At 36.0% G+C, this 16,009-nt stretch overlaps 1 protein-coding gene and 1 long non-coding RNA gene across 5 annotated transcripts in view; one reads left to right on the top strand and one right to left on the bottom strand.

Moving 5' to 3' along the window:
* The window catches only part of LOC127948916 (folliculin-interacting protein 2), a 34,155-nt gene that overhangs the window by 4,175 nt on the left and 13,971 nt on the right, over positions 1-16,009 (bottom strand). For all 4 annotated transcript variants that reach the window (XM_052545760.1, XM_052545762.1, XM_052545761.1 and 1 more), the window contains 6 exons: positions 12,251-12,386; positions 11,959-12,160; positions 11,508-11,596; positions 11,007-11,153; positions 10,575-10,744; positions 8,610-9,327 (listed from right to left, as the gene is read on the bottom strand). In XM_052545760.1, coding sequence (XP_052401720.1) covers positions 8,610-9,327; positions 10,575-10,744; positions 11,007-11,153; positions 11,508-11,596; positions 11,959-12,160; positions 12,251-12,386 — 1,462 coding nt within the window. The remainder of the gene's footprint in view (positions 1-8,609; positions 9,328-10,574; positions 10,745-11,006; positions 11,154-11,507; positions 11,597-11,958; positions 12,161-12,250; positions 12,387-16,009) is intronic.
* On the top strand, positions 170-7,518 carry LOC127948918 (uncharacterized). The gene is made up of 2 exons (XR_008152216.1): positions 170-677; positions 773-7,518. It is a non-coding gene; the product is annotated as an uncharacterized LOC127948918 (long non-coding RNA).

Below are 16,009 nucleotides of genomic sequence, written 5' to 3'. Positions count from 1 at the left end.
TGCGATTAAACGGAATCAATCGAATGGTTGATTAATTCAGGAATTAAACACTGTCATGTTGATCAGACACGCATTGCTATGGCGGTGTTTGGAATAATTTTTCTTGGCAAAATAAAGGAAAAACAGTGAAGGAGTGGATGCCGAGTTGCCATATCCTTCATATCAGAGATGGGACCAAGTCCCCATGTCTGCTTCATACTGATATTATATTATATTATTACATGATTTCTTGTTTGACTATTAATCAAGTTATAGCAAGAGTGAAATGTGTAACCTTATGTGTGCTGTATTTCTTTTCCTCAAGATTAATGTCCACATATTATGTGTGTGTATCCAACCGTAATGATAAGACACTTGCCAGTGCTAGAAAGCCTTGAATTTTAGATAAGTTCTCTGTGTATGTGTGTTAGTATCTGTCTGTACAGGGAGAAGCTCAGACAGTCCCAGGACAAACAATCAACTGCCAGTGTCCAGCGTATCAGATCTACGTCTTTGGAGAGTTTATCTAGGTTTTGGAACCAATCAGAATTTTGTTGACTCATGTATTGACGCAATTAGTATCCTCTGTCAGGGTATAACTGTGGTTGATTTTGTATTGTACTGGGGGCGGCCTGCGAACTCCTTCGAGAGTGTTGAAGCTGACTTCTGCTGATGAAATTGCAAACTATTTTCTTCAAGTAAAATTATTATTATTAATTGAACTCATCTCTGAGTCCTGGTCTTCATTGCGACATATCTGGTCCTTGGGTTTTAACTGTATATTCCCCTACAGTTAATGGTGGAGGATCGGCGGGCAATAGTTCTTTGTTGACATCCCTGATCAATCATCAAACCAAGGTAGGAAAGATTTTAGATTTAATATTATTGGTTAGGGACTGTCTGTAAGTGGAGGGGGTCGAGAGAAGGAGGAACGATAGACTCACTCAGACGTGAGGGGGTAGACACCAGCTCCAGGGTGGAGTAAGGTAAATTGGTGTCACAATATACCTGTAAATAAGTAACCTTGTGAGTATAAGGGGTACAAGTACACATCGGTAGGTCTTGATATAAGATATTTAGAGATGTGTACAGTTACAGAGGGAACAGGTGCACACCTATAGGTCTTAGAGAGAGACGTAAAAATTTGTTTCTAGGTGTGCACAGTCCAGGGGAGGACAAAAACGCATTCTTAACAGGCATGTGAACCCGTAAAGGGCAGTGCTGGGTCAAGCACCGAGGGACAAGGGACACGTAGGGCCGTAAATAGGCAGTGCTGGGTCAAAGCACAGAGAGCCAAAAGCACGAGAGGCCATAAAGGGCAGTGCATTTACGGCCAGGGAAGCCAAAGTAGGGGTATGGGAAATCCCGAGAAGAATGTAAGACGCTAGACGGGGGTTCTAGTCGTATCTCGCTCTTCCAACTCTCGATCACCCACCATTACAGACAGGGGCGCCCCGAGCTTAGAAATAGGCCAGGTCAGTGGTTAGGGAACAGAGTATCCAAAATTAGTGTTTAAAAATAAATAGTGATAATTCATATGTGCACCTATAAAAAAATATAGGGATATATGCAAAGGGAAAGTATTGATTGATCTGGGATGCCTCAGGAACAACCCCAAAAGAGCTAAAATGTAGTTTTCATGACCCTGATTGGATTGGACCAGTATATGGAAATTCTGGAATATACTTTGCAGTTTCATCACGCAGAAGTCAAGTGCTGTTGGTAAGATCGCCGCCTCAATATGTTTTTGGTTTATGATAGAAATATGACTGACAAATTAGGTAACCTGGTAAGCCCTGATAGAAATAATGAAACAGAAGAGAGCAAATGCTGTAAACAGTTTGGCTCTGAAGCCCTGACTTTAAAAATATTCTCTGAATTCATTGAAAGAATGGTCAGTCTGAGCTTTGATTCTGATTGGAAAGTTAAAACAAAAAAATTTATTGGCTTTAAACAAAGACAGAACCAGAGAAATAAACATTTATAAATGTATGTGCCGATTTGTTAAAAATAATCCCAGAAGTAACTGAGTGATGATTTAATCTGATTCTCTGTGCATAGAAGGTTCAGATGACAAAGAATGATATCATAAGATCTGTTCCAGTTCTTATATAATTGTTGAAAGTTCTGACAAGGCATACTGAACAGAATTCTGGGTTAGTGAAAAAAAAAAAAAAAAAAACAACTGAAGGCACACAAATTGGCAGTGGCATTTTGGAAAAACTTAGAAGCTTATGTTTTGCTTTAAAAGATAAAATTGCTTTGACTACAATGAAGCCATTGTTTTATCTCATGCTGGCCCCCACCATGATTCTGGCTTAAGCTGTAAAAGTACCAGAGACATGTTCTGAGTGGAACATTTGTAATTCCTATATTAACTAATGTTTGGCCAAAAGATTAATTTTATTGTTGGATTGCAAAATTGCAGCCACACAGCATCATAAAAATAAAATAAAATAAAATAAAATGAAGAGAAAAGAAAATTATTGTTTGTTTATGAGATGATAAAGTTGTAAACAAGTAACATAAACGGGGGTTTCAAAGTAACTTTGAAGACAGCATGCTAGCAAGACCCAAAGTAATATACCTGGGTCAGATAACCTCTGACAGATTTAAAACCAATGTTGAAATTCAGAAGCCATGGCCAGAATTAAGTGAATGAATAAATACAAGTTGATGTAAAAGTAATGACAATGACTGCAAAGAACTTTGAGAAACATTTGAGTTGCGAAAATAAAGTAAAAATACAAATATAAAGATGTTTATTTTTAAAATGCATATAATTTCTGACAAGTTTTGTAAAATGATAGTATGATGAAATTAGGTTAAAAATGAATGAAAATGCATTGTTACGAGTCCTGAATCCCTCAGAGTTCTCTCTCTCTCTCATTCAAAGTAAGCTAAAATGCCATTATCTGAGCCTGTGTTTAAGTGATAAGATATTTATAGTACAGCACAGTGTTTCAGTCAAATCATAGGCACTGAGATGCTAAAGGACATGATAAAAAGAGTTCAGATTTAATGCATTAAGAGGGCAATTGGTAGTTAAATGTTCAACTGCCCAATGCATGTAAGAAATAAGAGATTATAAAAATAATGAATAACAATTTAGGAGCAATTGTTGAAGAGACATGAGGTCTTTAAAATCATAATACAGACCCTGAGTTATAGATGTAATAATTTTGAACAGTTAAACAGTTGTATTGCTATTTGTTCTATGACCAGTAACTTATCTGTCTTATTTTTAGTCTCCACCATCATACAGGGCCTGATGGCTGCAGCTACAGAAGCAACAGAAAATTACAATGAATGGACGGGTGTGAAAAATAAATTCACTGAGTAATCTCAGCATGATAGTTTGGAGGTATCCAATTGAGTTTAGCGATTAAATATTAGCTTGATTTACCTTTTTCAATGTTTTAACACTAGTAGGTGCTGTCAATGGCTCTCATGGTTCTTGAGTGCACCTTTCCTAAGCTGCAGGAAATACTGGATTCTGGAAGAAGACTGTCGAGGATGTTGCAACGGGAAAAAGTGGTTACCAGTGTGCATGAGGTGATTTCTCAATGACGGGTAAGATCCTCTTCTGGCCAATAGGGGACAACCTAAGGCAGGGGGTCACCGCCACTGGGCACCTGCCCTGAAGGGAGGTGTTATATGTGAGATGGTAGTGGAGTTGAGCAGATGCTTGATAGGCCTAGAGCATCATTAAGAGGGGAACTGTATGAAGTACAGCAATCTGCCTCAAAATGTGAGCTCCTCCAGACCTGATCACCAGCAACCGCATTCCTTGATTGATTGAAGTGACAAGCGTCCACAACTTGATGCCACTAAGCCAGGGAATCACACCCTGAGGAAAAGAGGCTTATTTATAAAGAGTTAATGGCAATGGGCTTTCAAGAACCATCTGAGACCATGTGATGACAGACATTATTTTGAGACAAAATTTCTTATGAGGCTAAAATGATATTGAACTAATATGTCTATATCATAGTCTTTACTCATGCAGGTCATTAGGCATGGCATAAGATGATTACAAGATATGGTGGTGGCTAAAAATGAAGACTGCTTCTGCTTAATCAAGAGAGGGTTTAGATAACAAAGGTTAAGGGACTTAAGCATGTAAGGTAAAAATAATTTTAAAGAAATGTTCCTAGCATTATGTATTTTAAACAGTTTAAACTGAGATTTGAGATAAAGAAACTTTGACATTTTTAACCTATTTGAATGATTTAGGGTTATATGTTGTAATGAATTTGATATTATAGTCTAAGTTAAAGTTTGGCGAAAATTGTCAAAATAAATAAATAAATAAATGAATAATATTTTGCAAAGTAAGAGAGAGAGAGAGTGCTTGAGTGGAGACAGGGATGTGCTCTGCTTCTCTTATCTGCCTGCTAAGTAAGAGTAACCAAAACAGAGCAATGATTTTAAGACCAAAACAACCCAGCTGATTTTTCTCAAAATAAAAATCATTAATGAACAGGCAAACTTTGAGATTAGATAAGAGACTAGGTACAAACTAGGTAAAATGCACAGACAATGTTTAAGTTTAAATCCTTCCGATTTAATACCAAAAGCGAACCTTGAATATGAGCTGTTAAAATATTAATGTGTTAAGTATGTGCATGCACAAGGATGGCTACTATAAATTTTTGGGGGACAATTCTGTTCCTGTTTTGTTTCAATTGAGTCACTAACCTCTGGAATGAGTGTTTTATCATTACAGATGTGTTGAGTGAAATTACTTTACAGAAGTCGATAATTCTGAGTGAAACTAATGAAAAGACAATGCCAAACACGGGACGAGCTTTAAGAGGATTGGCTATAACGCTGATTTAAATCACTCTCTGGATTAATATGTTTAAGAGTGTTTATATGATTGGATTTGTGAAATTTAAGTTTGCCATCCAAAATGGGTTTAAAATCCATGCCTAAATTTAAATGAGGGTCTAAATTTTAACAAGTTAACACTTTGTTGTTTGAATGGTAAAGGTAAATATTTTAGACTTGACGGCAGAAAAACAGTGACAGATTGGCTACGTCACTAACCAAATTATCCAGAGAGCACCCTCACATAAAGAAGCCTGGTGGGAAAACAAAGGAGTGAATCCTGCTTGTGTAATATAGTGCAAAAGCTTTATGTAGTGGTTTATGTAGAACAGAGATAAGTTGAACAAAAACGTGTGGATAGCCCCTTAATGGAGCAAATCCATAACAAGAGGTTTGAATTAATTGAAATAGCACAGCAAAAAAAAAAATTATAATAATAAATTTTGTTTAAACAACACAATTGTAATAGGCTCTATGGAGCTGCTTATGAACACTTGTCAAGTCAAATTAATACTGTGAACACTGACAGGTCTTTTTGATAATGTATACTGTTTCAATACAGATTTACAGAAACTGAGGATGTCTCTTTAATAAATATTTGGCTGTTTAGAACTAAGTAATAGTATTGTTCATTTAGTAATAATATTGGGAAATCTGTCTGCTCTTTTTCAGTTTATAATAATTTTGAGTAAATTAATATCACTGCCAAATGACAAACATGAACGAGGGTTTTTAAGACATTGATCAAGTAGCTGACCTGTAAGCATTTATCACTGACAAAACAGTGAGAACTAAATTGACTTTATACTAAGTATTGAGGATTTGCTTCTGAATGTGTCGCTAATATAGTCTGAGTACAGTAATATGGTATGATAATTGACAAGATTTGCATTTAAAAAAAAAGGTAATAATAAGGCAATGAGTATGGTTAACAGTAATGTCATGGTATAAAATAAATACATGCATGACAATAAGTGGATAGGTTAGTTGTATTTTAAAAGTTAGACACTTCGATACTTAAAATGTAATTTTAACCAAATGTGTTAACAATGACAAGGTTAATGGTTCATGTATGTTTAAACAGCATGTGAACTATGATGACTGCAAATGGATTTGTGGTGAAAGTAAAGCTTAATAAAAGGGCTATTAAGTAATAAACTAGGAACTGCTCTAGGTTTTCGAGGAAATAATGATTATGATTATTTTTATTTTTAAAGATGGCTCAATATTGATCTTACTTATTTTTGGTTTGTTTATTTTTGTGTTTTTAACACCAAGTTTGGAATGAAAGGGTAAAATGGATATTCAATCTCTATAATTGTACCATTGATCGGGAGAATGATAGATTTTCATAAAACAAGGCTATCTTTACTGGGATTTAGGTTATAAGCAATGTCTGTATTTGGTATCTGTGAGGTGACTGAGGGTCTGACATATGTCAGGAATGCAATAACAGTGGTTATTCATTTAGCCCGGCTTCCAGTGAATAATATATATACGTTTACTGTAATGAGTTTATTTTACTATATGACCAAATTAACTAAAATTCATCATAGTTGTATAAGACATGTTAAAAGAAAACAAATAAGACAAATATCCTTCTTAAGGGTTAAATTTTTTTTTGAATTGGTTATAGTGTATGCGTTTTTCTTTAATGATTTGTTAAATCTGGTTAATGAATATGCAAATTTAGTCTTAAGGCTGTTGGATAAATGTTTTGTTTTAGAGGGTAAGTGTGAAGTAGCTGTAGTAGGAAGAGAGGTATTTACAAAGAGATGTTGATGAAAGTATATATGGATGGAGGACACTTTTCCAGGTAGAGGGACACACAGAATAATTCACTGGAAAAGAAATTATGTGAAGAAAGACTAGTGCAAGTGGCGATATTGTGGGATTAAGTAAGTAGATGAATGTATATGGGAAGTAAGAATGATTATGGGAAGTATTTTGTACAAAATAATGTGTTTATTACTAGAAATGTCAGCCAGTACCAGAGATCTTAAGTATATGCACCTGCTTAAGTTGACAAACAGCCTGCATTATTAGCATGCATCACAACTACACCTGACCGCATTTATTAGACCAGATGTGGGGTATTAGACCCCACATTGATCTAAAACGGGGGACTGAAGGAGTGGATGCCGAGTTGCCATATCCTTCATATCAGAGATGGGACCAAGTCCCCATGTCTGCTTCATACTGATATTATATTATATTATTACATGATTTCTTGTTTGACTATTAATCAAGTTATAGCAAGAGTGAAATGTGTAACCTTATGTGTGCTGTATTTCTTTTCCTCAAGATTAATGTCCACATATTATGTGTGTGTATCCAACCGTAATGATAAGACACTTGCCAGTGCTAGAAAGCCTTGAATTTTAGATAAGTTCTCTGTGTATGTGTGTTAGTATCTGTCTGTACAGGGAGAAGCTCAGACAGTCCCAGGACAAACAATCAACTGCCAGTGTCCAGCGTATCAGATCTACGTCTTTGGAGAGTTTATCTAGGTTTTGGAACCAATCAGAATTTTGTTGACTCATGTATTGACGCAATTAGTATCCTCTGTCAGGGTATAACTGTGGTTGATTTTGTATTGTACTGGGGGCGGCCTGCGAACTCCTTCGAGAGTGTTGAAGCTGACTTCTGCTGATGAAATTGCAAACTATTTTCTTCAAGTAAAATTATTATTATTAATTGAACTCATCTCTGAGTCCTGGTCTTCATTGCGACATATCTGGTCCTTGGGTTTTAACTGTATATTCCCCTACAACAGCCAATATGGTGTCTAAAATGTAAGCCTCTTAATTAACTTGTTTATTGAACTTGTAAAAAAAAAAAACATCTTCATCACATTTGAAATCGTAGTCATTTTGGGAGAAAAAAAAAGTCACTCTGAGTGATATTTTTTAACTATATCAAGTGGTATAAATGTATATATTTTCTGTCATCATGTCTTGAATTTGTGATCATTCTAAATGCATTTTAAAAGATGGAATCATGCAGTGAAAGAACACACTCTAAATTTGCACGTGCACTAGTCTAGACTTCATGTTATGTAAGTGTGGACTCTGTAGGGGTGTTTTGAATGGTTTCCATAGCTCCTCTGCAGCACATGCATGTTCTACATTTGCAGCACCATGCACATGCATTGTTTATGTGCAGGAGTACTCTCGATAATGGCAGAAGATGAGATTTGGATACGAATTGTTGAAAAAAAAGTTTCATTTGAATTTTCTTTGCACACAAAAAGTGTTATTGTAGCTTCATAAATTTACGGTTGAACCACCGATATCCTTACTATGTTTCTGGACCTGGGAACATTTCAGTTGCATTTTCTAGACAGAAACCTCTCGGATTCCAATCAAAAATAATTTGTGTTGTGAAGATGAACAAAGGTCTTGAAAGGGTTTGAAACAACTAGAGGGTGTATAATTAATGACAGCATTTTCATTTTTGGGTAAAATATCAGTTTAAATTAAACTATATTAGATATTTAGAATATTTTTTCCTACAACTAAATGGGTCATATCATCGAAAAATATCCTAATCTAATGGCTAAACGTTTTAAATTGATATGCAACAAAATACAAGGTGCTGAACATATAAATATTAGAATAAGTAAAAACAAAAAATAAAATTATAAAAATGCTTTTTTAATTTAATTTGAACAGTCTGATGCTGTTTTTGCAGTCTAGTTTCTCCAAATGGTCTTTTTGGATTTGGGAGAATGTTATCTCATGATACGACCACTTTATATTAGTAGAGTACTCATATTGAAATTAGTTTGCACTTACGTTGGTAGTGGTAACTCATACTCCTTTTGTTCAGTAGCCATGTAGAGTTCTCTCTGTGATGTTTCTTCATCATCACTGTCACCTAGAGCACTATCTGAGCTCTCGTTCCTCCGAATATCAGTCAAAAGCCTTTGATGTAACTTTCGGTCCAATCCCCGTCCACACCCCACCCCACTAAGACCCCCAGCTTGTCCTTCATTCTCCGTCTCCCTGGGACTGCCGATGTGAAACTGTACCCGATGCAAAAGAGGACTCTGATTGGCCAAAATGTGCTCTAATCCACCCCCAACAGAGTCGCTGTCTTCTCCGAAACATTCCTGTCCCATTTCTGCACATCCAGGCCTGACAGTGGATGATTCCAGACTGGAGGATGGATTGGTTGATTTTGTATCTGTCAAAAGCGTGTGATTATTTTGTTCTACAGAGGTGCCTGGAAAAGGTTCAGGGTTCAATGCTTTGTCAATAACACAAGCAGTGGGCTTTAATGGGTCTGGTTTAGGGGGAAATGTTTTTTCAGGGGTGGGATCAGTGGTTTGAGAGCTGCAGGGATTGGCTGGATTCTCCATCTGTCCTTGTGGCTGAACATGCTCCTGCAGGTCTGAGCATCGAATGAAGTAGGACAGAATATACAAGACTCGCTGGACCAGTTCCCTCCTGCGTCCCACAACCACCGTTCGACACACTCTCACCGGAGAGCCCAAAGCACCATACAGATCACCTAAACAACAAACAATATAATACAGTAATAAACCTGGTGAAGAGCAGATGAAAACAAATGCTGGACCAATCATTCCAATCAAGTTCCTTTTTGAATTTTTTTTAAGAAAGACATTTTTAATTTGAAAGTTCAAAATAAGTCAAGTTAAACAAGTAAAATAAGTCAAATATTCATTCTCCAACTATATATATATATATATATATATATATATATATATATATATATATATATATATATATATATATATATATATATATATATATATATATATATATATATATATATATATATACACACACACACACACACACACATATATATACACACAAACCAAATTTATATTAATAGTGATTTTTTACATTTGGCTCATCTGTTAAGAATTTAGAATTGCTTTTATAAATCAGTTTTATAATATTGTTTATTTGTTTATGTTTATTTCTTGATTTTTTTTTTTTTATACTATAAAACTTTTTTTGCACTGCTGCCAAACTCATGATTCATTTAGTATGGTTAATATAGGGCTGTGCAAAAAATCGAATGCGATTTTCATGCACATCTCATCAAGTAAAGACGCTCCTGTAATTAGAAGTATATCTCCAGCACGTGTGTTCAGATCAGGGTTGCCAGGTTTTCACAACAAATCCTTCCCTGTTGCTTCTCAAAAATAGTCCAAAACTAATCGCGATTCCAGGAGGTTCCCAGATAAAAAAATTGCTTCCCGCATTTAAAATATACGTTTTGTTTTTTGGCATGGTTGTCTTGGTAAAATTCGCATTTTAGGGGCTAAATATCACGTTATTGGTATTGCTTCGAACTGCGGACATGGAAAACAAGCACCTAAAATGCGAATTTTACAAAGGCAACCATGCCATAACACAAAACGTATATTTTAACCTCGGGAAGCAATTTTTTATCGGGGAACCTCCTGGAAACGCGATGTTGGCTAGTTTTGGACTAGTTTTGAGAAGCAACTGGGCAGGATTTGTAGTAAAAACCTGGCAACCCTGATGTGAACACAAGTGCTGGAGATAATACTTCTAATTACAGGAGCGTCTTTACTGATGAGATGTGCATGAAAATCGCATTCGATTTTTTGCACAGCCCTAGGTTAATACGAGCTTTTCAATCATGTCCATCATAAACAGACAAACTGCATTTATTTGATCATACCACCCACCTGCATTCCTACTTGAACACTGTATCAGTATTTGTAGGACTACACATTTCTATATTGTCTGCATTCTTACCTAACTGAGCCCACAGTGGGTTGTATGGGTGAGATTTTGCCAAAAGATCCACCGTCTGGGAGGCAGGTTTCTGGCAGGTAGTTTTGATTGGTGGCAGGCTGCTGGGCATCACCGTAGGAACCCAGGCTAAGTGATGCGTAAGAACAGCAGTAAGGAGAGCTGATAGAAACCTAGAGGAAAATGAAATGAATAGTTCAGAGGTGTCCCATCAGAACTCAACAGAAGGCAATCAAGAGGAAGTTACTCATGATGACGGGCTGTCACACAGACACACCTGGCCAATTGTGTTTCCTGACACGTTTAGGATCAGGGATGGTGATGGAAACAAATTACTGATTTTCCAATTATCCTATTGATTACACAGTACTAGCAAAAGAACAGGGTTAAAGATTTGAATTAATAGGTTTAGTCGAAAGGTTAAAGATCACTGACTGGCTCTTGGCTCCATGGTCCATCAGCAAACTCATCTCCTTCAGGAAGCGCTGACACAGCGGGTTTCGCTCGGTACTCTGGGATATCATGGAAAGCCAGACTGGCTCGCTGATGCGGGGAGCCATGTACAGGTTCCACACCGTCATCCTACATCCAACAGGGAACCAGATGAGATTCAAACCGTAGACTCTTATGACTCGTATCTCTCAAACTTGAGGGCCTCTTTTAACAATATCTTCTGATCCAAGTTGGTCATGAATCATAAAGGAAGTTTAATACTGTAATCCTTTCATTTTCCTCTAGGTTTCTATCAGCTCTCCTTACTCGAGATTCATTTTTTCTGTAAACACTTTAATACTACTGTAATGTTTTTATATTTTAAATGCCACAGAGCCTTGCTAAATGCATACAGCACAAAATAGTCATTTTCTTTACCACTACAAAAGTAGTAAACTGAAGGTTAAGAGATCAAATATACACAAAATGTGATGACTTCAGCACCTGAATTCTCCCAGTGCTTCCATCACTCGACACAGATAGATCTGTACTCGCTGACTGGACTCTGCTATCCTTCTGCACACAATCATTGCCTGAAATACAAAACCACAGTTCAAACTCTGTTTAAATATATATATAAAATACATATACATATATAGATATATACGATTTAGAAATCCCAGCCAGGACATGTCCAGAAAAAAAGGACGCATGTTCACACTAGATTCTGCATTAAAGATCTACAAAAATGATTGCTCTGACCCACCCATACAAAAAGAATAAGTGGGTAAAATATACTTTTCTGAAAAAAACAATTTTACATTTTAAATTCTGATGAAGTTTTGCAAATAAATCCACAAACATCTGAGAAAGAACTGCAATACATTGTTGAATTGATTATTTTGGTCAAAACTGGTTAATATGACAAATCCCTCTGCTGCACTTCCACACTTACCCTCTCGATGGCAGTCTTGAGTTTGTTCATGTGAGACTCAAACAGAGGAAAGTGGGAGAAGAAAAACTCCTGAAAATTGTGGTTTTCCTCTTCTCTCTCTGGCAGGCTGATGATGATGCTGATGGCAATCTTCTTCCTCCGGATCATCGCAGGGTTGGAGCTGCAGCTCTCGTCAGATAAGCTGAACATTTCTTCAGTGTTCCTGAATCACAGACATACACAAAAAACATATCTAACATCTGCCCTCTGCAGTTTGAATCTCTCTCTTACTCGTACAAATATTTACGCTTACCAGCGAGGGATGGGGCCATGCTGAAGACTGGTGGCCTGGCTACGGTGCCATCGGCGTTGATAACTGCTGGCACAGCCACTACTGAAGGAGGATCCAGGTGACGGGAGGGGAGTGGCCAAAAGACTGCTCAGAGATGCTGCAGAATGGAAAAGTAGGAGTTCATAGGCAACATTTATAAGGCAAATAATAACGGTCAACTTATATTTTGTTTATGTGACAAATACAGCTTAAATTAACTGTTCAGAACAGATTTGGGGAAATTTAGCTTTACATAACTAGAGCATATTGTTTAAAAGTGTGTATAAGCTGCTTAAACTGTTCATATTTCTCTCCTGATTTAGAGCAGACAGTTTTCACTGGACAATATAATGGATAGAGGGCTCAGCTGGAAATCATTTGAATACAGTTTGAAGTTAAAACTTGTTCAAGATGGATTTGTTTCTTATATTCCGATGGCACCCATTTAATACGATCCCTTGCTTAACAAGTGATGCAATACTACATTTCTCCAAATCTGTTCTGATAAAGAAACAAACTGATCTTGGAGAGCCTGAAGGTCAGGACACATTTAACAAAACGGAACTATACTTTTAATTGAGGCAAATAAAAATTACAGCAGATTATTTACATTTATATTAACATTTGAAATTTTTATCTACTATTAACACAACATTCACACACAAACAATCTATTTGTGAAAAATAAAGTGAAAGCGATTTCTTTTTATTATGTCGTAACACTGCTAACTGGCCAATATCACCCTGATATCTTTGTCTAAATAATTTACAATAAAACACTCAATACTAACAATCAACAATTTTTAAAGCTTCACATGAATTTAGACATCACAACGTGGAGTATGAAAAATGATACAGATTACATTTAACGGTAATATTAAATATTATATATATAGTACATAATATATAGTATATATATCTATACACACACACACACACACACACACACAGATTTATACTATAAGTATATACTTGCATATATAAATAGGGAAAATTACCATGCACAATTAAATATCCACTATCAATGAATCATTAAAAGCAATAAATAAAAGCATAATACAGAGATACTGAACCATGTTTATAGTGATCTAAATAATAAAATATCTGGTTTAATAGCAGAGACATTTTAAAGTGTGTTACCCCCACAATGTAAGAATGAATGCCATAATAGTACACTACCATCCAAAAGTTTGGGGGTGCTAAGATGTTTTTAAAAGATATCTCATACAAGTGCATCTCAATTAATTAGAATGTCATGAAAAAGTTAATTTATTTCAGTAATTCAACTCAAATTGTGAAACTCATATTAAATAAATTCAGTGCACACAGACTGAAGTAGTTTAAGTCTTTGGTTCTTTCAATTGTGATGATTTTGGCTGACATTTAACAAAAACCCACCAATTCACGATCTCAACAAACTAGAATACTTCATAAGATCTCGTCTGATCTCGTACACCCACCGTACGCATGGTCTCAAAACATTGCCCTCAAGCGGATAACCAAAATGACATAATGCGGGCGGTTGCGCGGGCGGCCGAAGTATACTTGATCTTTATCACTGGTGCACTAGATGTGATGATGATGTAAGTGTTATTGCATTATAAGATTTATGTTAGCTTATTCAGTTGAAGCCACTAGAGAGAGAGAAAAAAAGAGAACAATAATGTGGAGAAAATCTTGTTTACATCAAAACTGAAACCAAGCTGTTCACACAGAACGCAAATTATTTTGCACATTTTCTAGAGGGACACTGTTGGTTTATAAACATTATTTTAAATATTGTTTTCTGTGTCTTTACACACCAGAAGCGTGCCTGATGCGGCGCTGGCGCGCTGCTGCTGCTGTAGGTGACATAGAGGGAGACCGTCGACAGACCAGGATCTTGTCTTCATGACAACAATATCAACTTATTTTACACACCTACACATATGCCTACTGATAAAGGACACCGTCAACAGTATTGACGGCAAAATAGTCTATGTTTGACAATATATATATATATATATATATATATAAGGGCCGGGACTTTAACGCGTTAATTGAGATTAATTAATTACACAAAAAATAACGCGTTAACTACGATTAATTAATTACAGTAAAAAAATCCAGGATTTTTAATAACTTATTTTTGCACTGCGGAATGTTTCTCACTGGATGCGTTTCGGTGGACCGATTATACTGGAGCACCAACTAGCGTTCGCATATCACCGCAGCACATCCGAGTCTCAAGTATCACCTCAACGCAAAACATATAGCAGCTATCGTGGACTTTACACTTTATGTTGAACTATGTATTATTTTGTTGGTGCAAAAGTTTATGTTGAACTCTTTATTGTTTTGGCCAAGGTTATTGAGAGTTGGACTTAGTATGTTATGGCCTCTGAAGCAACAGAGAGATGTGTTCTAATAGTCAGGGTTTCCAATGTTCTGAATGTAATTGACAGTATTGTGTATTACTTAAAAAACACTTTACAGAAGGTTCCAGCACCTATAAGCTTCCTGAATTTCTGAAATGTACTATTTCTAAATTGTTTCTAAATATGCTATTGCTACACTTCATGGCAAAAATTGCACTGGTCTGCTAGACTTGGTTGAACAAAAATAAACAATATTTTGTTGCTTAAGCTTATGTATTCAGTCATTATTCAATGGTATACTATAAATCCATGTGAAAAAAAATTACTTCTCACTGTTCTCAGGTCAAATATTTATATGCGATTAAAATGCGATTAATTTTGATTAATTAATTACAAAGCCTCTAATTAATTAGATTAATTTTTTTAATCGAGTCCCGGCCCTAATATATATATATATATATATATATATATATATATATATATATTTTTTTTTTTTTTTTTTTTTTTTATTACATTTATATCTGAATTTATGTCAACCTATAGACTTTCAAATATCAAAATGTCATGAATTAATATGTATTTCTGTACAAAATGACATATAATCATATTTTCCTATTATATTTTGCCTGGAAACGCTTCCAACACGCGCGCGTCACGTGAAAAATAGGCGTCGGTTCTATTTCTAGCATGCATGCGTTTGAGACACCCATCTCACGCAGGCAGTCTGCAAGCTCTAACCTGTTAACATGGGAGCCGAATTAAAAACAGACACTCCACACAGCTGAGACGCTTGCGCCACACATCCAGTGTGTCGCCGGCCTTAGTAATATTTTGCTCAAAGCCACAAACATTAATTGCCAAAGAAGCTGGCTGTTCACAGAGTGCTGTATCCAAGCATGTTAACAGAAGGTTGAGAGTAAGGAAAAAGTGTGGAAGAAAAAGATGCACAACCAACTGATAGAACCACAGCCTTATGAGGATTGTAAAGCAAAATTGATTCAAGAATTTGAGTGAACCTCACAATGAATGGACTGAAGCTGGGGTCAAGGCATCAAGAGCCAGCACACACAGAAGTGTTAAGAAAATTTTAGGGATGCACGATAATATCGGCACAATATCGGTATCGGCCGATAAAAGCTTAAAATGACCATTATCGGTATCGGCCGATATGAATATTTCTGCCGATGAGCCAAACCGATATTCTCCAAGTGAAATAATTGACCTGTTTTTCAGATGTGAATGTCTGTCTACATTTGTAAAATAATAAATTTATGGTAGAATCAGTACAGAAGAGATACATGGATTTCTCTTCAGTAAAATTAAAGTTTAAATATATCAGTATATATTTGTATATATATCGATATCGGTATCGACATCGGCCAAAA

The sequence above is a fragment of the Carassius gibelio genome, chromosome B1 (genome assembly GCF_023724105.1).
Source record: "Carassius gibelio isolate Cgi1373 ecotype wild population from Czech Republic chromosome B1, carGib1.2-hapl.c, whole genome shotgun sequence".
Taxonomy (NCBI): Eukaryota; Metazoa; Chordata; class Actinopteri; order Cypriniformes; family Cyprinidae; genus Carassius; species Carassius gibelio.
This window is presented reverse-complemented; position numbering and strand designations above follow the sequence as displayed.